Source organism: Siniperca chuatsi, linkage group LG18 (genome assembly GCF_020085105.1).
Source record: "Siniperca chuatsi isolate FFG_IHB_CAS linkage group LG18, ASM2008510v1, whole genome shotgun sequence".
NCBI classification, from domain to species: Eukaryota; Metazoa; Chordata; class Actinopteri; order Centrarchiformes; family Sinipercidae; genus Siniperca; species Siniperca chuatsi.
In genome coordinates, this window is record NC_058059.1 from 8,085,858 (window position 1) to 8,111,262 (window position 25,405).

General features: G+C 39.9%; 2 protein-coding genes across 14 annotated transcripts in view; both read right to left on the minus strand.

Annotated features, from left to right (window-relative positions):
* cdk5rap2 (CDK5 regulatory subunit associated protein 2) overlaps positions 1-19,762 on the minus strand; it is a 36,106-nt gene extending 16,344 nt beyond the window's left edge. For 9 of the 13 annotated variants that reach the window (XR_006375524.1, XM_044174458.1, XM_044174462.1 and 6 more), the window contains exons 1-27: positions 19,544-19,762; positions 16,150-16,205; positions 13,315-13,376; positions 12,397-12,507; positions 11,851-11,927; positions 11,543-11,666; positions 10,912-11,084; positions 10,659-10,806; positions 10,427-10,480; positions 6,908-7,741; positions 6,643-6,765; positions 6,434-6,553; positions 6,190-6,282; positions 5,729-5,947; positions 5,403-5,573; positions 5,146-5,256; positions 4,928-5,065; positions 4,611-4,790; positions 4,255-4,449; positions 3,656-3,847; positions 3,357-3,486; positions 3,119-3,258; positions 2,908-3,024; positions 2,645-2,785; positions 2,416-2,528; positions 2,194-2,333; positions 7-147 (exon numbers count right to left, since the gene is read on the minus strand). Coding sequence is in view for 12 of the 13 variants with exons in the window: in XM_044174458.1 (XP_044030393.1) it covers positions 7-147; positions 2,194-2,333; positions 2,416-2,528; positions 2,645-2,785; positions 2,908-3,024; positions 3,119-3,258; positions 3,357-3,486; positions 3,656-3,847; positions 4,255-4,449; positions 4,611-4,790; positions 4,928-5,065; positions 5,146-5,256; positions 5,403-5,573; positions 5,729-5,947; positions 6,190-6,282; positions 6,434-6,553; positions 6,643-6,765; positions 6,908-7,741; positions 10,427-10,480; positions 10,659-10,806; positions 10,912-11,084; positions 11,543-11,666; positions 11,851-11,927; positions 12,397-12,507; positions 13,315-13,376; positions 16,150-16,205; positions 19,544-19,596 (4,156 nt within the window). In the remaining variant the exon portion in view is untranslated. Of the gene's footprint in view, positions 1-6; positions 148-2,193; positions 2,334-2,415; positions 2,529-2,644; positions 2,786-2,907; positions 3,025-3,118; positions 3,259-3,356; positions 3,487-3,655; positions 3,848-4,254; positions 4,450-4,610; positions 4,791-4,927; positions 5,066-5,145; positions 5,257-5,402; positions 5,574-5,728; positions 5,948-6,189; positions 6,283-6,433; positions 6,554-6,642; positions 6,766-6,907; positions 7,742-10,426; positions 10,481-10,658; positions 10,807-10,911; positions 11,085-11,542; positions 11,667-11,850; positions 11,928-12,396; positions 12,508-13,314; positions 13,377-16,149; positions 16,206-18,507; positions 18,657-19,543 lie in introns of those variants that run through there. The other 4 variants (XM_044174467.1, XM_044174466.1, XM_044174463.1 and 1 more) reach the window with 3 other exon arrangements.
* Positions 19,763-21,915: 2,153 nt separating this feature from the next.
* The window catches only part of col27a1a (collagen, type XXVII, alpha 1a), a 70,392-nt gene continuing 66,902 nt past the window's right edge, over positions 21,916-25,405 (minus strand). The window contains exons 57-60 of the mRNA XM_044174545.1: positions 25,072-25,240; positions 24,851-24,960; positions 24,508-24,726; positions 21,916-24,373 (exon numbers count right to left, since the gene is read on the minus strand). Coding sequence (XP_044030480.1) covers positions 24,227-24,373; positions 24,508-24,726; positions 24,851-24,960; positions 25,072-25,240 — 645 coding nt within the window. The 3' untranslated portion in view covers positions 21,916-24,226. The remainder of the gene's footprint in view (positions 24,374-24,507; positions 24,727-24,850; positions 24,961-25,071; positions 25,241-25,405) is intronic.

Here is a 25,405-nt window from a genome sequence, read left to right on the forward strand (position 1 = left end):
TCTTACCACCATCATTGGCCCCACCAACCCCTCCTCCACGGTTCTGTATGGCTCCTAAGCGAGCCTGCAGAGAAGCATTCCAGCGCTGTGCATCTTCTAGCTGATGTCTCATGCTCTCCAGTTCTTTAGGATCAATCAGGCCCATACCTGAACAGACACACAGAGGGTTACACACAGCAATGTGTCTGGTGTGACAGGAAAGTACATTTCTGCATAGGTTAGTGTACTACTGTCAGAATGTTTCTAACTTAACATAGATTCACCATGATTCACACACTGCATCATTAGTAAAGTCTTTGACTTTATGTGAAAGGGGTCATTAAGTTACTGTACGCTGCAGTCATTTTTAAAAACACTGGCGTCATGCATGCGTAGACTCGCCAAGAGAAACAGATTTTACATAGGATGACATGAAGTTCTGGAGAAAAATATGAGACCAAATTGAAATTTTATATTTCATAGTTTATGGTATGTATCTGTGTAAAATCAAACTTTTGATCATTTAAATAGGGACTAAATTTAATCCAATTTCAAACCAAAAAATAAAAAATAAAAATCACATGGAGCATTTATTTTTGTAAAGTAAAAACTGGTACAAATACCAAAAATGCATAATTCTTCTGTACATCTATCCATGCCTTATGAATGCAAACTAAACCAGTTGATATTTTTTCTTGAGTCAGGTAAGCTAGTGGTGGAATTTAACAAAAAGCTGCAGAGTGTTAAGAGAAGTTTGGGATCTGCAGTCACAGAAAAATACATTCAAAAAATAGATATATTTTATATATATATATATTTAGCATTTATAAGTCTGTATATAAACATTTAATAAATGGTTCATAACACACTATAATGTAGTTGTAAGCAGATATGTGTTTATTAATGTAGTTGTTGACAACTTTTATGTAACTTCATTACATTAATAAACACTTAAAATGTCCTTATAGCTGCATACAACTACATAATGTGTTATAAACCATTTATTAAATGTGTGTATACTGCTTATACAGGCTAAATAGGGGGCCTTGAAGTAAAGTGTTACCATGTATACACATAATAACTATGTTTGTGTTTGTCTACATGTAGCATGCACACATAGTATGTACTGTATATTATAATAACCATATAACCATATAACCAAAACAAGAAATGTGGAAATTTAATCAGTGGTAATTACTGTAGCTACATCTATCTTGGATTCAGTGTGCATGTGAGCCTTGGGCCTGTTACTTACAGCTGACCTATTTATACACCTGGCTCTATTTAGACAGGGGCGGGGGATGATCATGCACACATAGGCGAGCACACACACACGCATTTGGACAGACACTGAAGTAATTTGGCTTAGACGACTACCTGAGCGTACAGTGACACTTTCAATCAGTCTCAAGGCTGCACCCTGATGTCACACTACATCTGAAGCACTAAGTGTGATAAATTTCATTAACTATGTGATTTCATAAAATAATAAACTTAAGACTAGGAGCTATTCTACAGTAAGATACCATGTGATTCTATAGCAGTATAACAACCTTTAATAACTTTCCTAAAGTAGTTATATAATGACATGCTTATGCAATGAAATCTAACTCATATGACAGATGGTTGGATTAATAACCAGAGGGGTGATAGAGAGGTGATGCAGTCAACCAAATGTTTTAATGGGACAGTCAAAACAAGCAGACAACATGTTAAAAGTGAGAGACAGGAAGACCGGCCAACAGCAGCCTTTATTCACTTTTCTTATAAAAAGGACAGAAAAACTGAGGGTGGATGAGTGTGAAGCCATTACATTTAAAGAGTGACAGAGAAAACAGGTAGCAACTCTACTATGGACAAAACATGCAGATGAGGAGGTGATGATGAAAAGAACAATGAACATAAAAGTGCACAAAGATGAGGAGTGGAAGGACCAGGTGTGTGCGTGCTGAATAAAGTGACAGATAAAGAGGAGATGTGAGCTTGTCAGCAGATATTACTGGAGTAAACACACAGGACAAAGACAGGTGTGCTTGTGCATGTGTGTGTTTTCCCTAGGAGCTATGGATACGCGTCTCAGTTTCCTAACTCTTCTAACAACTTTAGTGATAAACATGCTCTTTCCTTTTCTTTTTTCTTTCGTGTTTTTTATTTGTTTATTTTCTTTCATTCATTTCCCATCGTCAGTTACCACCCAGTGTGTTTGCACTGCACCTTCTCTGAGCTTCGCTCTCTGTATCTCTCTCTCCAGGTCGTCCCTTAGCTCCTCATTAGTTTTGATGCTCTCCTCTAGCTGCTGCCTGAGGAGCTGCACTGCTGTCAGCTCCAGCTGCAGAGCATGCAGACGCTGGGCACTGCAAAACACAAAGTAAGGTATATTCATCAAAAACGTCAAATCTTTTCATTTTTACTAACTGCAATGATTACATTTGTTACCTATCCTGCTCCTTTACAGTCCTGACCAGGCTGGAGTAGAGCTGTTGTTCGGCTCTCAGGGCTTTGTTCAGAGCATCATGCTCCTGTTGCAAGGCTGTAAGGTTAGGCAAAGCCTTAAGGGAGACAGAAAATGAAAAGGCAAATGGTTAATGTCAAAGCATTAAGTGTAAAGTATGTTGTTTTCTGGTTTTTCCATTCAGGAGAAAAGTTGGTAAAGTTTATAGTTTACTTCTTGCTGGCTGTCTCCACCAATCATGGTTCTCTCTCTCTGAGGGAGCCCGGGGAGTCTCTCCATGCCAGTGCCAATAACCTGATCCTGGGTATGCTCAGCCCGACTGTCCCCTCTCTGACCGAGGCGCTGGTGGAGAACCTGCTCAGAGACAAACTAAACATGAGAACTGCTGGAGAAGAGGCCACTGAGTTCAAATGCAGTCAGAATCAAAGTTGCTGTGTGTTTCATTGAGTGACTAGAGTTTGACTCTGAATCCTTACATTGATAATCTCATCCTTGGTCGTCAGTGTGGCAGTCAGGGACTCAATATGAGCAGCCTGACCTTCATTACGACCCTCCAGCTCAGATAGCAATGACTGTAGCTCTGCCAAAGAAATCTGGACATCAAGAAAATAAAATTACACAAAAAGACACTTGTTAGCAAGTTTCCTGATTATGGACAGTTAGTTAAAATGCTTATAAAAATCTGACCTTCAGTTCATTCTCCCTCTTCAGTGCTTTGTTCAGTGCCTCGGTTTTCTGTGCTAGCTCCTTCTTTAGGACAACAACTGTCTTCTTGGAAAGAGAAATGTTCTCCACATTATCCTCACTGTTCCTCCTGGACAGCTCAGCTTCAGTGCAGACAAAACAGAAAACAAATATAGGACCGACATGTACTCTTAACTTATAAATATCCAGTGAGAAGATTTAAAAGGTCTAAAGGCCTCACCTTCCCTCTCGTCCAACTTCTCCTGCATGATCTGGATAGTTTGTCTGAGCTCCAACACATGATCCGGCTCCTCCTTCTGCCTCATCTCTGTCAGAAACTGGTCTCTCTCCTGACCACGCTGCAGAAGCTTCTGCAAAATTACAAAGATAACAACACAGCCATGTACAACTGATAAATTTTGTCCAGAAATCAAAGGAGAGGAGTATTGTTTTTAGTGTTGTTCTCCTTGGGAGTTTTGATTTCCTAAGTCGAGCACATTTTACAGCTGAGTAACTGTGTTGTATCCCAGAGGAACTTACATTGATGAGGCTCTCTTTTTCAGCAAGCAGGGCTTTGAGCTCTGCAGTCTCTAAATAACCCTCTTGTGCTTTTGTGGAGCTCTGCTTCTCAGCAGTGGCAAGCTGCTGCTGCCTATCAGACAGCTGCTTCCTCAGTTGCTCAATCTCTTGAGCACGCTCAGACAGCATGCGGTTGTAGTGCTCTGCAGACTCCTGGGGGAAAAGAAAAAACAAATAAAAGTAATGAGAGTTAGTGATGTTTGCCCACATTATGAACATACAAATGCCCTTTTGTAGATCTGTTAATGTGAATACATACCATGCACATTGTATGTCTGTATAATGTGTAAATTCACTTTTCTAAAACTGTAAAGAATTTGTAATTTTTTTTTAATTAGCTGCACAAATTACATTTTTGTTCATGCATGCAGGCTAATTCATTTTTAAAAATATATTATAATCCATATGTTCATACCTAATTAATTATCTAACTTGCATGTTACTTTATTCTTATTGCTATTATGTTTTCTTTGCTATATTCTATCACTATTTGTTACAACAAAGTTTCCCTGAGCTGATCCCTGAAACCAATGAAAATGTTTTCATAATTAAATGTTGACCTTGAGGAGCTGGTCCTTGCTGCCGATTGTAGCCAACAGTCCTTCCACAGCACTCTCATTGTCAGCAACCAGCCTTTCCCTGGCCTTCACAGCCTCAGCCAACATAGCCTCTGTGACCTTTAACCTCTGGCCCATCTGTTCAGCGAGGTCACGTGCATGAGTCTGTGACTGGCTGAGCATTGATTTGGCCATTTCCTACAAACAAAGGTTGAGTTAGAAAAATTACCACAAAGAAAGATCTATAAATAAAGTGTTTGTATATGTAAACTTCTCGAGTCAGAATGGTAAAAAACACAATGAACATGGCTGAAAATACAGCAGAGGGTGTGTGAAGGTGGCGGTCTTTGTTAACTAACCTCCATATCCTTTGTCTTGCCCTCCAGGGAGAGCTGTAGCTGGCTGATGATGGAGTCCTTCTCCCTCAGTGATCTGTTCAAGTTATCTTCTACATCTTGCTTGGCTCTCTGCAGGTTCTTAAGTGTGTTTGCAAGATGCTGCAGTTCCACATCCTTCCCCTTGATCAGACTGTCAAAACTCTGAAAGGAGAGGAATGAGCAGACATCAGATTGAAGTCCAACCTCCCAAAAACAATTTCATCACTGATTACTGGAAAAGGCTCATTGCCTCAGTTTCTGATATTATTTCCCAATCAAACATGGTCATAGCTTCTTACATTGATGGTTTCCTCGTTGTGAGAAAGCAAGTTATTGAGCCTATCCAGGTCTCTTTCCTTCTCCCTAAGAGACAGCTGCAGCTGGTGTATCTCATTGTCTTTCTCCTCAATGGCAGCAAATTTCTCATCCAGCGCTTGCTGTGAGAGCGCAAACAGAAGAACGTCACAATCAAATTATAGTCACTTTGGTGAGAAGATTACACAGAAGACATGCCCACCTCCAGAGCCCTCTCCTTTTCTTTCAACCTTTGCCGCAGCTTGGAAAGCACATTATCATTTCCTCCTGGGCTTTTGCTTTGCTCGAAGTCTCTGATCATGTTTATGTACTCCTGATGAACACAGAGAAAAACAACGTAAAAAGCCAACTATCTGAAAATATTCGATGGCAGATTTTCCAATGCAAAAATTAATACACAAGAAAATTGTATGTTTTGGTCTAGAATCAGTCTGTATATGTTCAATGTTGTTGTATCACCTGTAGCTGCTGCTCTTTATCAGCCAAAGTGGATGTAAGCCGCTGGATGGTGACCTCATGGGCCTGCAGTTTCCTTTTGGTTTGATCCAGCAGTTCCTGGTACTGCTGCTCCAGAGCACTCTCCCTGTCCCCGATCTCACCACTCAGTTTTTTGAGCTGATTGTTCATATCCTGGGAAAGAATAATACCGTCACACAAAAGGTCTATATTTGAATGGTGACAGACGACAGAAAAGATTTTTGAAAATGCCTGATGGCTTTGTTCTGGTGACTCTGGGAGTTTTATTTGGAAATATTTACTAGACAACCACTGTCCAGCTGTCTTACATTCAGGGCCTTGTCTCCCTTCTTCTTCTGCTGTTGCAGGTCCTCCAGTTCCACCTCTAGCTGGTCCTTTGCCTGCTGCAAGTCAGCCAGCTCTTGCTCCTTCCTGTCCAGGGCACGCTGTAGCTTTTGGGCTTCAAGCACCTTGGCATGGTGTTCCCCCTGGAGTTGGGCCAGCTCTGTTTGCTTTTCCATTAATAGATTTTGGTGCTCTTCTACTCCCTGACGGATATATGCAAGAAATGTTTGTCTTTACAGAGGCTGCAATGTGTATTTGTCAATGAGATGGAGATAAAAAAAACAAACAAACAAAAAAAATCCAACAACCTCCTTTCGCTTTACTGTTTCTCTAACATTCTATTAGATACTCACCTCTTAGTAATATAATGCGTGAATGTACAGGCACAGAAAGAGTAAGGACTCTCTTTAAAGTATGGCTCTCTATAAAAAGGTGCAGGACTTGCCTGGTATTTCTGCAGTTGGGCTTTATGTGCTGCCTCTCTAGCCTTGGCCAAAGCATCATCCCTGTCCTCAATCTCATGACACAGTTCTGCAATCTGTGTAATACACAGAGTAAGACAGACAGGTTGGTGTTAGAGCACTGCATAATAGAGAATAGTGAGAACACAGACAGGTGAAGTCTTGTCACAGTTAACTGTTATGATCCCCACAATAAATAAAATGTGTTAATAATAGTATGAACCTTACCTCTTTTTCCTTTTCTCTGAGGACCTGAGTAAGCCCCTGGATTGTTTTGTCTCGCTTCAGAGCATTTTTCTTCTCAGAGTTGAGTTCATTCTCCTTCTCCTCCAACTTCCCTAACATGCTCTGTTTACATAAAGAAGTGATCTTAGACAAAGAAACTTCTCAATCTATTTCAAAAATATTTAACAGAGCAAAATGTTGCCTCCATGTACCTTGTTTTGATTCTGGGTATCCTCCAGTGTTTTAGTCAGGTTCTCATTGGTGTTTTTTTCCTGGGTGAGCTCTTCAGTCAGCAGCTTATTGCAGGACTCCAATCGGCTAACCTCACTCTGCTTCTAAACAAATCCAGAGATCACACAAAACAGGAAAGGAAAAAAATGTATTAATACCAGCAATGTTAAGCAGCAAAGCTGTTGTCTGTGACTCATTACCAGTACTATAGCGTTTTGCCCAGCTGGGATTACTGAAAAGAACTACCTTCACACTGACAGGAGTGTATTCATCATCAAATTCCTCTGTAAGGTCATGCAGAGACTTCCATTCTGCCTCTCTGTGTCTGCGCTTGGCTTGGGGGTTGTGAGGGCCAGAATTTAACCTCTTCAGGACAGGGATGTGGCTCCCTGCAGGGACAGAGACTTGCTGCTTGGAGATGCAGCGCAGGAGCTGGATCAGGTCAGAGATCACAGAAGGCTGACTTGAGGAGCTGCAGAGCAGCGCTCTGGCCTGAACCTTTCCTCCTGGGTCATCGGTGGCACCATGTCTGGCAACAGACACTGCCTCTCTGAGTTTTAGTTTGGGTGGAGGGTCTGGAGGAGTGTCTGAGGAAAAGTCTCTATTGAGGGACTGCAGGGATGTGGAGCGGCTTTTGAATCCAGGTCTAGGCAGTATGCCCTTACGGTGGACAAGGTCAAGGTACATGCTCTGTGAATGGTGGCGTGTGCCTCGGAGACCAAAGCTCTTCATAGAGCCATCGAGCCCTGCCGCTGATCCCAGCCTGCTGCTCCTGAGGCCTGAGCGCCCTGGAAATGCCCCTTTACTAACAATTTGATCCAGACTCACGCACCTTTTCATGCGATTCTCCATGTGACCACTTCCACTCTCCCTGAACTGCTGTCCTTCAGAGGCCAGCTGACAAACAGCCTCATCATCAGGACTGCCCACCCCAGAGGACCTGAGTAGAGTCTTGCAGCTGGTGATCTCATAGTCGCTCTTGTCCAGGCTTGGGTTGTTTTTTTTATAGATGTGGACGATGCACTGGATCAGGTGGTCTTTCTCCGCCTGCAGCTTCTGGATCTGACTGTTGTGTTCATCCTGCAACTGGCTGATGTTAACATCGCATTGTACCACCTTCTCTAACTGGAACACACATTTCCCACAGAGGAACTCTCCACGACCATCACGAGTCACCTCCCAGCCCAGCACATGGGACAAGATGACTTGTAACTTCCTCTTTTCTGATGAGCTGAAGATCCAGCGACACTGGCTTCCCACCGCACGAACACCACATATACGACACGGGTCCCTCATGGTACCTTAGATCTTTAGATTCCAGACTCACCCTCTTAAAACAAGCCCAAAAAGCCTCTCACTGACACACAAACTGTCCAGTGGCCTAATGGTCATCAGCCTGCCAACCAAGGAATAGGCATCTATCATTTTCTCTCACTGCATCAGCATGAGAAGCACAGAGGAGAATGACTGAGTGCAGAACGCTATAAGCCCTAAGCCTTTGATAATCCCTGCTCCCGCCTCTAGTCCACTCTCCCCCACACATTCAATCAGATCAAATCCTCTAGGACTGCTGCAGTGATCTGTGCTATGCCTGGTGCACGACCATCTCTTGAAAACCTTTTCCCAGATGCCCTGATAGGGTATCACATATGAAGGCCCCATACAGATGTTTCTCGAGGGGACTGGTGAAGATGGCAGCAGCCGATCATTCCTATAGTGTCCATCCTGCCTGGCAGTACATCTAAAACAAATCCGCATTAAGATTAGAGGAGGTGTTTTCTGGCAATTGTTGACATCACACATTCCATTACACCGCTATCCTGGAGAGGCCACTGAAAGTCCTGTCATGCCCCAAAAGCATCCCTGGTAGACACATTGTCCCCAATCTTTCAAAATCCTTTGCAATAGCACATTCATTTGTTTACCCAGATCTGACACTGGCAGTTTACAGATTTTTTTTATTTTTTCTTAACCCCATTAATAAAGAAGGATGGACATAAATAACTTTCAGACGAACTGTCTCCAGACAGCATGGTAATCCAGTCTTAACACTGACCTGAGTCCAGACGTCAAGGGCTGATGAGGAAACCATGGACACTTCCCAACTAACAGCTTTCTACTCTGAATGTCGACAACACAGTACTTTCACCAATAGCCTGCATAATGTTTTGATGACCACTTTTTAACTGCATTGCGTTGTCTCTATACAATGGACATTTCTTTCTAAAGTGACAAACTATAAGATATCTTAGATATTTAACTACCATCTATCAAACATTAAAATACATCATATCAGCCCAATCAACAGGGTTCACATTTAATGTTAAGGATGTGTCATTAGCCTGGCATCGCCAGACTAAATTGCAAATGTGGGACCTCTCTCTTACCCCTTTTTCATTTTCGATTTCCAATGGGGGTTTATCAACAGGCGCAGACCAAAATGCTTCTAGACGCAATTGAATAGACAGACAACATCAGAGCAATGAAACGAATGACGTAGCGCTGAGTGACATATGCAAGTTGGTCTGTTTTCAAGCAGGAAAAAAATGGCGGCCTGGTCACAAACTTTCTCACATTACAACTAAACCGTACACTAAAATGTGTTTATGAAAACATTTGAGAAGGGAAATAGGCAATGCAGTAACAGAATCTTGATTTGATTCATATTTGATCAGCACCGCCTAGTTTGACAGTTTGTTCTGAGTTTCATGAGCCTGGTGCATTGCGCTAGACGGACCTGCAGACTGGACGCAGGCCCAGACCTACAACCAATCAGAGCAGCAAACCGTGTGATGTGTGACTTTTCAAATCTGGACCAGTGACGTTCCTCTGTCAGTCATCATATCAAACCGGCCTCGTATTAGATAAAAGGTTGTGATTGACCAGACGGATGGAAATCTGTCAGAATGGGAGGGGGGACAGACGTATCTGCCAGAGCAAGTGAAACATGAGCTCAGCAGATTCTTCTGGTTCACAGGCTAATGTGTCAGTATATTCAGCCCCCAAACCCACAGAATGTAGCTGGTATCGAGAATATAGATAAGAGAATAATTTCCAGAAAAATCCTCCAATACAGGTTTACTGTCATTTAAAGGATTACGGGAAATTGAGAGATTACTCTATAGGTTACAAACATCAATCTAATGTCAGGCAAAACAAGTGATGATCAAGGAGCACCAGCAGTGACTTCTCTAAACTCCCTCCTTCACCAAACTTGTAATAATACAAGCTTCCTATTGTGAAACCAACATTAGACAACAAATTAAAGCCCCAAGATTAACACAACAAAGAGTACTCTGCCTCTTTACTAAAGCAGGAAACAAAAATAAAACTATACCAGGAGACACACAGAGGAAAAAAGCAAGCCATAAAACATGCCAAAGAACATTTCCTGTGACTACCATAGACTCCTCTGAAGTCAACAGTGCCTGCTTTATGCGCACAGCAAAGAACACAGCCCAGGTGCGTCTGTCGGTCTAGTATTTGGGTTTGAATGACACATTAATGCAGTTAAACAAGTTAGCTTTTGGTTTGAGGCAAGACTATTGCTAGGAACAGAATATGAAAATGACATAACACTGATTGACATAAAAAGTCTCCCGCTGGGCAAGACAAAAACAACAACAAAAGACATCAAAAACATGGATAGGTGGAAAGAATCCAAAAAAAAAAGAGGCTAAGCGGTCAGCCAGAAGTCAGTGTCAATGTGCAGTAGTTATGGCAAACCACAAAGAGATTTACTGAGGATATCAACGTTACACCAACCTGATGGTCTGGTGTTGTTTGGTCCTTCTCTCTATGTAGCTCGTCCCGCAGTGCCTGGAAAACGGACAGTCAAAGGTCACTCAACTGTCTTTTCATATTGCAAGTAATGCTGAAACTAAGTTTTAGTTATTTTGTGGCTGGTAATAGTGACAATAAATGTAATCTCTCTGAATATACTGCATGTACTCTCAAAACATGGCTTAAAATATTTTGTAACATACGAAAGTCATACCTCAAGTTCCTGATCTTTCTTGGCGATGAGATCAGATAGCTTTTTAACACAGTCAGGTGATGGTGCATCTGTTGCTTGGTCGGTACATTTCTTCTGATGGATCACAGCTTCCTGGTCCTTTAAAGTGATCTTGAGCTGCTCAATAATACTGGTGTGAGCAAAAAAACAACAACATTAGAAACACTTAGATCTTAATACAGAGAAAATAAAACAAAAAACATAATATGTCTGTGCTTATATCTTGTGTCCCTACTTGTCTTTCTCCTGCAGGGCCACCTGCAGGTCTTGGACTGGGCTGGGGACAGGGATGAAAGTGCTCGGTGGACCCAGGGCGTGAAGCTGCTTCTCCATGTTAATATTCTTAAGCTTCTCCTGCTCAGCGATGGCGGCCATATTCTCAACCTCTTCCTCTGCCGCTCGCAGACACTGACATGAGGCAAAAAAGACCAAGTGAGACAACTACCAAAGCAATTATCACCACATCAGTGCTGATTTTTATGACTGTTCAACACTGGGTAACTTTTTACTGTACTGCATACTGGATAACTAGGGTCTTATATCAGAACAATTTGGACAAATCTTTCCTCTGCAGATTATGTTCACCAACAGCGTGAACATAGGACCAAGGAGTGGGGTTCAATTTAACAACAAATGTAAGTGAAACTAACAATGAACATGAACACAATTTGGTTAATATGACCATTCAAACAATCTAAACACAGGAAACTGGGTTATTGTGATTTTTGAGAGCAAGAGACAGCACTTTATATGGGTTAAAACAGAAAATTACTGCCCTGTGGCAAGTAACAAGTATTTGACTTAACTTAAGTAACTTTATAAAACCAACTCTAACGTTCAATAGGATGAAGTTTTTTTTGACTCACCTGTTCTAGGTGTGCTATCCTCTTGTTGAATGCGTCCCGAAGTGCATCCATCTCTCTCTGAGCTTGCTCTCTCAGACGCTGGGGTTCTCCTGATTCTCGACCAGCCAGACTCTCCAACGCTTTCCTGAAATACATTCACAAGGGGAGGTTAGGTTAGTGCTCATATACATTTTTGCCACTGGGTTTCGACGACATCTTCTTGCCAACTAAGATTTTGTTTTTGTCTGAAATCTTAAAATGACACCAAATGTGAATTTTGCTGACACTGAACGTCAGTACAGTAGGACTGCATAGGAAACAATACTCACGATGCAGACACTAGTAGCTCCTGTTTCTCCGCCAGATCTCTCTTCATAGACTCCAACTCCACTTTCAGCTCAATGTTCTATAAACAGACAAGAGTCAGTCCATTATAGCACTAACTGCACATATGGAGTGGCACAGTGAAAAAATATTCTAGGAGATTCTTAGAGATTGTTCTCCCTGACAGTTGCATTGTTAATATGACCAAATTAATAAATCACAAGGTTTATCTTGGAGTGTATACATAAAGATAACATTCTTACATTACAAATCACTTCTCAAAAATGGTAAAAAGAAACACAATCTGCCCTAATGAGACCAGGAGATTCCAATGTTCTTACATCTCACACAAAAAGGAACAATGAAAAGGCAAGACAGCTGTTCTAAGATCGTAAATGTGGGATTTTGGTTGAACTAAATCCAGCTGCTGTTGTGGCTGAAATTGTGATCTCATTTAGCCCCGGTAAGAAACACTGAGTAACATGCAACCACATAAATGCATGACAAAGACAGGCTAATGCACATTTTGCATACTAAAGTAAATACAACACCGTTTTGAATATGTCCTCAGTGGAGTCGTCACATTTTTGCTGCATGCGCTCCTCCATGAAGTAAATGCGCAGCTTCAGGTTAAAGTTCTCTTTCTTCAGAGCTGTGATTTGCTGCGGATGATTGACAAAAACGTGTTAATATACAGGAAAATAACTAAACAACAAATAACGTTTTAACGTTAACATTTGTTGTAGTCTCCATCCAGCCCAAATTGAAATCTATGCATTTAAATTTACTTATATTAAATGATAACAAAATAATAATAATTTGGGTCAAGGAAAAACAGCAGTTGAAGCACTTTATCTGTGGAGAAAAGTGGGATAACATGTTTACACGGCAGAAAAGGATTGTGTGTATGGTTATTGTTAAAAAGAAGGGAGGCCTTCATGCTTGTGTGTTTGAGTGCATTTGTGTGTGAAGTAGACTGTGAATCATTGTGCTGCAGGGTCAGAACGTCATACATCTGGTAATGGGGGTTGGGTAGACTGTCAAAGGGAGGAGGTAGAAGTCTGGACCCCTCCGTAAACCTCTAATCATGCATCCAGCCAGGCGGCACAAGCCAAAAAATCTGAGCATGCATTCCACTCAAATGCTGAAATATAGGCTTCAGCCCATCTCAATCCTACTCCTACACACTTCATCACTAAATCTCCATAAATGGTCAGCGTGGCTTGGTTTTAGTCAGACTGAGGATCAGGTTTAATAAATTATAATACCCTGTTGGTTGACTGCATAACCTCATACTGACAAGTTCAGCGATTCAACTTATAAACAATAGCATAAATAAGCAAACTAAAATATGAGTCCTATTATAAGTTACCCCTTTTTTGTTATGGCTTTGGATGATCGAAGAGACATATCACTACTTCACAACTCCTCTTTAAGAAACATCATGTCACTTGATACAAATCACTCACGTTCTCATAGTCCTTCATGGTGAGAGCTTTGATTGGGGACATCTTGTCAGGGAAGGACGGAGCTGTAAAACAACAAATATATACATGATACACTTTTACTATAGTTTCTATAGCATAGAGATTCTACCCTGCTTACAAGAATAACACATTCCCCCAGCGTTCAGGAGTCTGTTTATTTTAGGGACAAAAAGAGAAAGAAAAAGCAGAAATGTTTTTCACTGCAGAGGCATCAGAGGTGAGACAGCTTCTGGAGAGCTGCCCTGTTATGACCAGTTGATGATCATGTAACACTCGTCGACAACACATTTCACAACACTAACTCATGATTCACAGTTTGACGGCCTGACAGGAAGAGCTCCATCTCCCCTCACACTTGTATCTGTTGCTTGTTTATGTACATTTTATTGCTAAATCATAGAGATGTTGCTTTCTTCCTTGTTGCCTTCAGTGTATGATAATGTCTTCAATGTAAACATAAATCTAGATCTCTACAGATGGTATTCATAACCCTTAATTCATTACTCCCTTAATTTCTGGATCTAGAATATGACAAAACTACTAAACTAGGAGCGAGCAAAAGTCAGGGACAGGTAGCGAGATAGCAACAAGAGACAAATGGATGCCTTACACTTTGATCTAATTTCTACGATTTAAGTCTGGTTATTTTAAGTATGGGCTATATTTTCCAAAACTGTGCAAACCCGATAATTCTTTAAAAAAATGTCATCACTGGATTTATTGGTGCATTTCATTTTCTTATTTGGACCACAGAGCCGAGGTAGTGTCAGTACAACTCTAGCTATCGGAGTTAAGAAACACATTTCAGAAACACAACACATCTACTATATATATTTTAAGGCAGGGTATCATTCATAATTTTTGGTACTAATGTCGATATGATACCGGAGTTTCAGAACGGCTGGCAAAATAATACTATTTTCAATACATTGCTCTGAGGAATATAAATGTTTTTCTACTACACCCTTTACTCATTTAACAAAAGAAGCCAAGGTTCTCAGATATTAAATGTTGTTTACAGTAAACTACTGTTAACTATTTTGATAACCGATTAATCATTTCTATCATTTTTCAGTCAAAAACTCCAAACATTCCCTGGTTTCAGCTTCTCCAATTTGAGGATCTGCTGCTTTTCTCTTTTTTATATATCATTGCGAACCTAGTATCTTTGGGTTTTGAACTGTTGGTTGGACAAAACAAGCAACTGAAGACTTCTGGGACACTGATCAACATTTTTTCCACAACTTTTTGACTTGAATTTCATAGACTAAACAATGAATCGAGAACATGATCGACAGATTAAATCGATAATGAAAAGATAATCATTAGTTGCAGCCCCAGTTTACACACACATACAAGAACTTTCCTCAGATCTAAGAATAATGGCAATCAGACTAGGGATGGGAAATATGGATAAAAACCTCCTTCACATACAGAGAAAGGTTAATATAGTATATTTTCTGGAAACTCAACTGAGCAACTGCAAATGGATAAAAGATATGGCTGTTATTGGCTAGCTAGCAAATTAAACACCTGATAAATCAAGGTACTTCATCTCATTGATTCAAAAATTATATAAAAATCTAATATTACCATATCCTGCAAATTGATTTGCAGCATTTCCCACAATGGCCGCATACATACAAATATTAAAGAGATAGCTATCATTTCAACTGATAAACCCACTTGGTACTTCACACTTATTTTATTTTATACTTACACCCACCTGGTACTTCATTTATTTTCTGACCTGTTTTATAGTGTATTGTATTATATTTTTTGCTAGTACTTTTTCCTGTGTGCACTGACGTAAAGGCGAGCTGCTGTAACAAAGAGTTTCCCTTCGGGGATCAATAAAGTATTTCTGATTCTGATTGTATCAACAGTATGGCAAAATCTCTGACAGTTGACAAATTTATATAATCTAATGATGTACATAATCATATCGCCCAACTATTTAGTGTATATACAGATGACAAACTTTTATTTTGGTCCCTTTTCTATAATACAGCTAGGGCTGCATGATATGGTAAAAAAAAAAAAAAAAAAAATCATATTGCGATTATTTTGACAGATATTACGATTGTGATATGATTCACGATTAGTGGAAATGATCATTTTTGCATCACAATTTTCATTTTCACTGAGAGAACTATTAAAATCTGTGACATTTGTTGGGGTCTGGGGTCTGTTTTCTTACATCTGGAGAACAAGATTTGCAGGCCAGGGCATCTCTGCAGCACTACAGTACTTCATTATAATGCTGTTTTGTCACACATTTACCTTTATCAAAAAATTGCAGCTTCTGCGATTTGGATATTATACTTGGCCATAATGCGATTTCGACAATATTTTGATTAATTGTGCAATCCTAAATACAGCTGTTGAAATGTGCACATTTTCCTAATATTAAAAAAATTTGAAATGAAAATGAGAATAATGTTATCTTTTAGCTGAACAGTACTATCATAATGTTGCAACAGTCAGTGTTTTGCCTGGATGTGTCTGTGTACTTGTCCACAGAACCAACATGACAGAAAGCGACAGATGCTGACCTCTATCTATAGATCAGTTGTTTACTGGCTTGTATGTTGTTGTAACCCTGAGTATATTGTTGGCACACTACAAGATCTTGACAGTGAATTTGAAACAGGATTAGCTAATTAACATCAACTAGCTAATCCCTCATCACAACTTTGGAGACACAACTGTGGGAGGTCACAGCAACGATTCAACAGCAGTATTAATTAATACACAGGGGAGACACAACCTGAGCAAGAAAAAACAAAAGGAGAACAAAAGAAAGTCTTACTGTACCTGTCATACTGTCTGTGGAATATTCTCCAGCATCTATGGAGTCTGGCAGTCTGCAGCTGGGAACAGAATCATTTTGTTAGCGATGCAGCCTAGTCACTATGAATATATGGAAAAGGGTTAAATTTTCACCACATTCAACAAAGACACTTCACATTTTTAAAAATCACAGGAACCAAATCAAGCTCTGCACTCTATCCTTGCTCAATGTACACACATACATTGATTATTATGGTTTTCGAACAACACAAATGCGCTGTGTTTATGTATTACTCACGCTGGCCAGTTCCACTGGGCCCGAAGAACGCTCCATAAATAGCTTAAGAATGACTCTCTGCTTCATTTACATCCACTCTGGCAGAAACCCTTTCAGTGTGTGTGTGTGTGTGTGTGTGTGTGTGTGTGTGTGTGTGTGTGTGTGTGTGTGAGCGTGTGTATGTGTGCGTGAGCGTGTGTATGCGTGCGTGAGCGTGTGAGACCATGTGCCAGTGGCAGCCTAGCTCTCATGTTCAGACAGACAGGAGGAGAGCAAACAGAGAAACCAGTGGACGGAGAAGGCTTTCTTTGGCAGACAAGTAGACTACTGTCACTCTGATCAGCTAAGCATCACACAGTGATGGGACAGTGGCGACACTCACAGACACACGGCACAATGCACCAAACATCAGCACCACACATCTGGATCACAATGACAAAAGGAACCGGGACTGTACTGCCACCAACAAAAATGTATCCCTTGCACATGTAATGTGCATTAGTGCAATTTTTTCCTTACAAATCTGTTTTAAGAAGGAAACTACTTGCATAAACAAAAGCATCAACTATTTGGGTCGAAGCTCATATGTCTTAACCTTGACCCACGTGTCTAATAATATATATAATGTGCAGCATTGCATAACCTGCCTCCCATATCTCCCCTGGCAGTGGAAGCACAGCCGCTCTGCTGCTTCTTTGGTATATTCCTCAGCAACGATCTACGGCTCCAGCATGATTTGTTTATATTTCATATCTATATATTGATTTGTTTTATGTTCTTTCTATATAGAACTTAGCAGATTGTGCTTTAGCTAAGTATCATAATAAAAAATGGTATTACTATAAAATGATTTTACAAAATAATATTGAAGGATGTATGTGCAAATGACACAATTTAAAACAACAATGTTGCTATTTGCTGTTTTGTATTTCTATAGAAAATTAGATGAGTCAGATGAAAATGACTCAATACATTTTACCCATTTTCACCCCTTTTCCAGGCTGTCTGTGACTCTGGGAACTCTGAATATCACTGCTAGAAATAAACTTTATGTATAGCTTGCACACTGTCAGGCTGCAACAATAAACCATAATGCACTGCTCTTCCCCATCTTTGTTTGTTTTGACCCTCAACACTACAAAGTTAACCAACACGAAACAACATAACACAGTACATTACAGTGGAGATACATGCCAAATGAAATCACTCAGCCGCCTTGGACTTTCACAACATTGAATCACAGTGGATGTCATTAGGATTTTTTTTTTTTTTTTTTTACACTGATCAACAACAAAAAAGACTCTTTAATGGAAAAGTTGTCCTACATTACCAGTGACACAATGTGAAAAATAGAACATGAATATGAGCAGTAAGAGCATAGTAATCCTCCCCAAAACACTGAAGGTCAGTAAAAACGTGTTGACAATTGCTGCATCACTGAGGTTTCACGTGCCAAGCAACCCCTTCCTGTGTTAATGGAGAGGAAGCACTCTACAACAAGAGCCATGATAAGAATAAAAACACCAAACATAAACAAGTGAAACAACTTCCATAGAAACTGTCCCAAATGAAACTCTCATAAAGAATAGATGACACTAAAACCTGTCTGTGTCAGTGTTATTGACACTGCATTGTAGTAACCCCTCCAGCACCCACTGGAAACAATGTAAGAACCTGTAAGCAGTGACTTCCTCATTTTTTCTCATTTTGTTCAACTGCTAGTGACAAACATGAAAGCAGCTAAGCTCAATTAGCTCTAAGCTCAGCAATAATATAAGCGACTAACAGTATGCAAAGCCATATTTTTTTTTTAATTAAAAGAGTAAAGTGAATCAGGTGTCACAATCACCGAATAAGTAATTCACACCACACATATCAAATAACGTCTTGGATTACTGAGGCACGCTTACCACCTGGATGACCGCTTTTACACAGAACTCAGCAGGACTAGGTCCTTTAAAAAGGAAACGAACCAAGGACACAACAAACTTAAGCACAGAGATACTATAACTAGCTTTTCAGTGGAGCAGAAAGAGCTGTAGACTAGCTATGTTAAGCAAACACTATCCAGCAGGAGCAGAGCTAACAATGCACAGTTCACCTACCACAATCACACTCTTCTATCATGCCATGGAGAGCACGCGGAGAAAAAAACAAAACAAATATAACATGTTAACTCCACATTTTGTACAAAAGTGTGTAGGGAGACGTCGCTGCTTCAGTCTGAACCCCGCTGAAAAACTGGCTCTGATAATTTCCGCTTTCTTTCTCTCTCTGAATGACAGGTCAACAAGCCGACCTACCAATCGCAGTAATATCACAGCAACATCCAATGAGCTGAATATGATTTACAACGGTAATAACTAACGTTACTGGTAGTCTATGTATTTCTGCACCAATGTTTCTACAGCACGTATGGTGTATCAGTGAAGGACGGGTCGTTTTGCTTTTTGTCCCCAAATCTTCTCTTAAATTTGGTCTCTGTTTTTGGAAACTGGCAGCAAACAACTGTTTTTTTTTTGTTTGTTTTTTAGGTAGAACTTTTACTAATTTTGATAAAAGCACTCGTTATGTAGTCAGTGTTAAAAGCTAAATTTCGTGCATCAGTAAAATAATGTTTTCCATTAGCTAATGTTAACTGTATAACTTGTAACAAATGTGTTGCCGCAGACACAAAAGCAACCTAAACTGGAAGATCATTGTCTATGTAGACACTAACTCATCTTATTACTAACGTGACCTAACTAGCGTAACTTTACTTTTCCCCAAATAAATAACGGTATCGAAACCGATATTACAGATAGCTTAGTTAGCTGTCATTTCAACATTATGTTAGATATGAAATTGTACAGATAGTTAGTTAGCTAACGTTAGTTGATTTCTCATGAGACCTGCCGTTTTAAAAACTGTAGTTAATTAACGTTACTGGTAGTACACCTGACGTAAGTTAGGGTTAGGGTCAGCATAACGTTAAATCAAAGACATGACCACTTGAAGTGTCTGTGTTGTTCCAGTTAATAGCCAGGGCCCATGCAGCGGTAACTAGTTTCTGATTTCGGATTAGTGTTAGCTATAACGTAACATTAAAGCAATGCTCTTACAAGCTAGCGTTAGCTCGCTAGCTATCGTTGGTAGGTTTACCTTCCGTTGATGTCAACAGGGAGCGTCAAATCGTCGCCAACGACGGAATCCATGATAGCAACTGAGTTATTTTTTCTTTTCTCCAGAATAATTAGACATTATACTGACTAGACGTAGTGTTAACTTCGAAAAGCGGGACGGAATTCAAAATAGTCCAGGCTACCGCCATCATGATATGGTAAACGTCACCATTGTGCACGTTGGAAACTGGTGATGCCTTCAGGCTGTGTAGGAAATATTTGAATTTACGACTGAACCCCAACAGTAGATGCCTTAAAAAGGTGAATATGACGATGTAAAGTTACAACAACAAAGGGTTATTTGCTACGATTATGTTAAGCCCTATCTTGTATTTGTTTACAATGGTGTTTAATTGCAAGTTTATTGTTTACGAGTTCAACATTAAGAAATTTCGTGCAGTAGAAAGGCAGCATAAAACTGGGTGGATACTGGGACAAAGCGATTGGCCAAAACAAACACTTCGGGGAGGTACATAGAGGCTCAAAAATAAAGACGCCGCGGATGAAGAATTTGCTCCTTTGGTATCCAGCCATATAAAAGTCATGTTACCGCCTCAGACAGCACACTTTTAAGAAAAGCGGACGTGTTGTTATTTAGTGGACCCAAGAATCCATATCTTCTTGACCTATAATGTTAACCACGGTCAAAGAGAGGACATGTAACATAATAAATAATACAAAAACTGTGAGTATAAATAAGCAGCATAATTACATTGCTTAAGAGAGAGGGATATATATTTGTGTCATGTGTTTGTCATGCATCCTTAACAAAATATAAACAAATAAATAGGACTCCTTGGATTATCTTGGACTGAAATTGAAGCAGTTTCAAAGTTAACTTTGTGTGTGTCTCTGACATATTCATTAAAGATTATATGCTTAAACATAATTTGTATGTGTGTGGCGAGTGTGTTGGGTGTGTTGCATGGACATTTGCTGCAGTGCGCTAATTATAACATTTAGTTGGAATACAGTCCACAGTAATGACTGCAGTCTGGGTATTTTATCATCCATTTAGCTCAGTTCAGGAAACGGCTGAGACATCTATAACTTCCTTGGTGGTGTAAACAGCTGGTTCAGCCACACATGGAATTTATCCAGACAACAATAGCGACATCAAGTGGCGTAACTCTTAATTTCAGCCAGGATAGAGTACAGTTTCACAATTGACTACTAGGGTGTAAAAATAATCATTATTTTATTATAAGACATAAAACTGTAGTGTGATGCCAGTGATAAAATGTTATATCTGTTCTTCCCCCGGATGCAGTATGTGAGTTTTGCATCTACCAAACTGATGTGCTATTTTATTTTTTTTAATTTATACAAAGTTGAAGTCCTCTGTCCCTCAAACTTTTTTGTCTGTTTTTGTCACACACTCATGCAACACTGGTGTCCAAGGCAAGCACATCATGATGACCATCATTATGAGTTTCTGTGAAACACCCATCACTCCCTTTTCTCCTATAACTGGCTAAACCAAAGCAGGATTACCAACTGAGCAATGTGGGCAACTGTCCGAGGCCCCAGACTCCAAGGGGCCCCATAAGCCTCAGTTTACTGCGTGTCAGTTGGTTTTGGTAATTTGATTAATTGCAAATGTGTTAGGGGATTTGCACCAATAAAGTACATTATCAACTAAGGAGGGTCTTGCATTATTAGGTAATTTTGTGGCCCTGTCATAGAGAGTGCTGTGTGTGTCAAAATGTGGTTAAAAGAGCATTAAAAGAGCATTTTTGTTTATATTGAGCTTACATGGTACATATTCTCAATAAAGTATTATTCCAATATAAGAGTACTGGTTGCACTGGATTTAAAGGAAACTTAAAGGTGGCAGGGTACATACACATTGCAGACAGGGAAGTAGCTGTAGGGTTAGAAGGGGCCCAACAGCAAAATTTTGCATCAGGGCCCTGCCTTACAGGTTAATCTGGCCATAGGCTCAACACATCCTCAACCCCCCCACACAGCCACCCCCCTCCAACTCCTCCATTTCTCCATTGTTTACTGCTGTGACTGCTATGAATCAACTGGAGATGGTGTTTATCTGTCACCTTGTGGGAAAAGTTACACCTGTCTGCAGTCACACAATCCAGCAACGTTAACTAGATGTGCCCATATCATAGTTGTGTTGCAAAACCATTTTAAGATCTTGAGTGAGCATGAATGTGAAATTTTGTTAAAGGTATGCACTTGTTAATTGTAACTTATTAGCCTCGTAAATATATAGTTAAGAGTTTAAAATCTATCTTCAAATTCCTCATAAAATTATTTTACACAAATCAGGTATTTTATTTGATTTGTTGTGGGTATTCCAGCCAGCCAAATAGTTGAAAAGTAATAATCCACACACAAATTGAAAGTATTTATTGAACAAATGGACATTGAACAATGAATAAACAGTATGACAGATAAAGCATGTTGGCACCAGAAATGGTCTTGTTCAGAGTTTGATGATGCTGATATTTCCAATCAGGCTTTAATTAGAAAGGCAACAGAAAATCTTTGCTCCAAGTCATGTGTAAAAATGTGAGGTATTCTTATCTCGTTTTAATGTCTACAACAGATTTACAAAAAGAAGAAATGTTCACATATTTGCATAATTCTTTAAAACACAAGTTATAGTATAGCACAGAGTCCTGGTACAGTACATGGTTGATTATCATAGAGGAAAAACAACATAAAGCAAAATAACAAAAATTAAAAAAATAAAAGATAATTAACATTGCAATAAATTTGTTCTCTGGAGCCCCAAATTTACACATAAAAAAATCTATAAACTCCAAGACCAGTTGGGCAAACTGATATATAAAGTTGTCAGAAAGAGTAGTATTGCTTCAACCAACAGAAATTTGCTCAGTCGGCAACCACGTTAACAACATTAAATAACATTAAATTAGCAAGAGGGGATCCACTGTATACAGCAAGGTTTGCACAATTATACACACTTGTGTCCAGCTACAACAAAGAAACTTTTATTTAATTAAAACTATCTCCACTAGTTGTGTTTCTAAAAATATTACATACAGCTGTGGGGGGCTTTGTACAAAAAAAAAAGAAAACTTTATTCTTAAAAAATACTTCAAACCCTGTGATTGTGATTGTAGTTTTTATAGTTATTTCAAAAATATTTTCAATCAGAATAAGCATCTCTGTAAAATGCAGCATTGGACAAAAACAGTTTTGAATTAACAACAGATGGTTGACTATTAAGGAATTATATAGTTTTGGATGGGATATTAACATTATAGTGCATTATGGAAGCTATGGCAATATATTATATGGACTTTTATATTCATCTAAGCATCATGCACTATAAACATCAGAATATTTTAGCAAAGTGGTGTAATTACAGCACTATGGTTAGCACCTTAGATAATTTACTTAGCACCATGCATTAGAGAGAGGATGGGATAGAAGATGGGGTTTTAATTTTGATTCATGGACCCACTCTCCTCTCTCCTGTGGCTCAGTTTTCCTCTAAGGAATGCCTGTACCTTTAGTCTGTCTATTGTAAGTGGGGTAGAAGAAGAGACGCCTGGTCCCGTGTAGTGCTGAGTAAATAACAACTATTACCCTCCTATCTTTTATCATATAAGGAAGCAAGGAAATGATTTCACACTCCACAGTTGCAGAGAACTTAATACTTAATACTCCATTTCACTCTGACCTCTAATCTCCACAACTGCAGATGTTCTCCCTAATCATCAGTGGCATCCGGTTCAATAATGTATGAGTAATAAGTATAGCAATAAGTATTTAATGTACTGACTTTCCATGTGGACGGCTTGTGTGCATCAGTGTGTTGCTTCAGATGTTATTACAGAGAGTTGACTGGGTGCCACTGGTTTTCCCGCATTAGAGAGGAAACTGAAAGCCATGATTTCCCACTTGGAGCACTAGTAAATACAGATGTGTTGTCTGCTCAAATGAGCAATTAAGCAAATGAGCCTGCCTTTGGATTAATTCACATGGGCAAGATCACAAGGAGATGAGCACCAATGGCAAATAAAATGGCACCCCTGAAAAATCCTTCCATATAAATTTAAAATATCAAATTATCTTCTCATTTTCTATTGCACTTGAAGATTATTTTTTTTTTACATAAGATATACACGTATAAACGTTAATAATAAGCATACATATATGTACATTTAACTGATCCCAATTACTTTAATTCTTCTCTTCTAACAGAATTGAATTCCTGGTATTTCCAAAAAAAGTACACACAGTATACAGACTGTATACAGTTAAAAAAATAAGTTACTGTAATGTCCGCTGATTAACTTGGCCTTGATCTCCCTTCACTTAGTAATGTTCCAGAGAGATTGTGTGGCATAGAGCCTTTTTTTCTCCAAGCGGGCGTACATATGGAGATCCTTCTTGAAGAGCTTGAAGAAGCTTTTGCCGTATGGAGAAGCTATTAGTGCAAGAACTCCCCTGCTCCTCTTCAGCTCTTATTTGTCCCCCCAGCTCCCCGTGCTTCCTCCCTCTGTGTCTGCAGTCCAATGGGAGTTTGGCAGAGTGAAGCAGGATCTGTTTGGAGGGAGGCTTGTACTCGCTTGGATTGTTTTGCCATAGTTAGGAGGAGACTGCTCCGACCTCCACACCTGCATGGGTGATGATCCATCCCTCCATACTCAGACGACTTACACTGCAGGCCTCACAGGAGGCATACAGGACCTACTTCTAGGTGGTAATGGGAGCCAGGAGTAGTATTGGGGAGGTTGTAGATGTCGACCACAGGGAGCAGGGTGGGGTCCAGGAAGTGGAACACAAAATGGGTCTGGTGCCAACGGCCATCTTTTATCTGAAACCCAGATACAGAAGACATTTTTTAGTCCAAAACATGAACGTCATTATTAGGTTAAGTTTGAAAGTCTGAAAGTCAAGAATGATGTCAAGTATAGGGCACAAAGCCAGATGACATCATGTTGGTCCTACCCAGCAGGAGTCTTCTATGACTTCTGGCTCAAGCTCTCCTCCCACCTCGAACACCTCCCCACTCCAGGCCTTGAATCTCACAGACCCCTGGGCAGCTGGCTGATCTTCAGCTGGCCTCCAAACAGAGATGTTCAGGCAGTGGATGATGATGTGCTGCACTGCCTCTGAGCTCAGCAGGTGCAGGAAGTTCATCTGGACACGACCAACGCTCATTGTTGGCTGCTCAAACAGGCAAAACAGGCGCTGGTTAACAAGTCTGGTATGTGCTCTTGTGTGTAATATTTACCATTCAATTCTATAATCTTTGCTGATGTAATTGGGGTTGTTATTATGTTTTAAATACCTTTGATGCTGTTATTGGTTTTAGGCAAGTCTGTCCACCTCGAGTAAAGTTGCAGGAGACTTCTATTGTATCTGATGAGCAGCCCAGGTTGGGATCAATCCAATAAGTGCCTGAAAATACGTAACACATTATAACACATTTGGGATAATTAGTCTTTAATTAATCTAAACATCAAATTGCTCTCCGTCTCTGTCTCCAACACAACACACACACACCCTCACCATCGTTTAACTTCTGTTCACAGCTGTGCAGGTCCCTGCAGATGCGGGCGGGGTTGTCCCGAGTGCCCAGTGGGTTCTTCAGGCTCTGGATCAGGTTACTGAGGTAGTGGAGGGTCTTAAAGATCTCTGTGCCCTGGTCCAGCATTGGCAGGTCCATCACTGGCATATTCTGGATGATAGACAAAAAGCCTGTGAGTCTGTGCAGTTTGCAACACCTTAAAAGACATAACAATACAGAGAAATGTTGACGTCATACTCAACTAACCTCAGTCCTGAGTGGGGTCAGCAAAAACAACAAAATCTTATAATATCTTATTTCATCAGTTTATCTTTC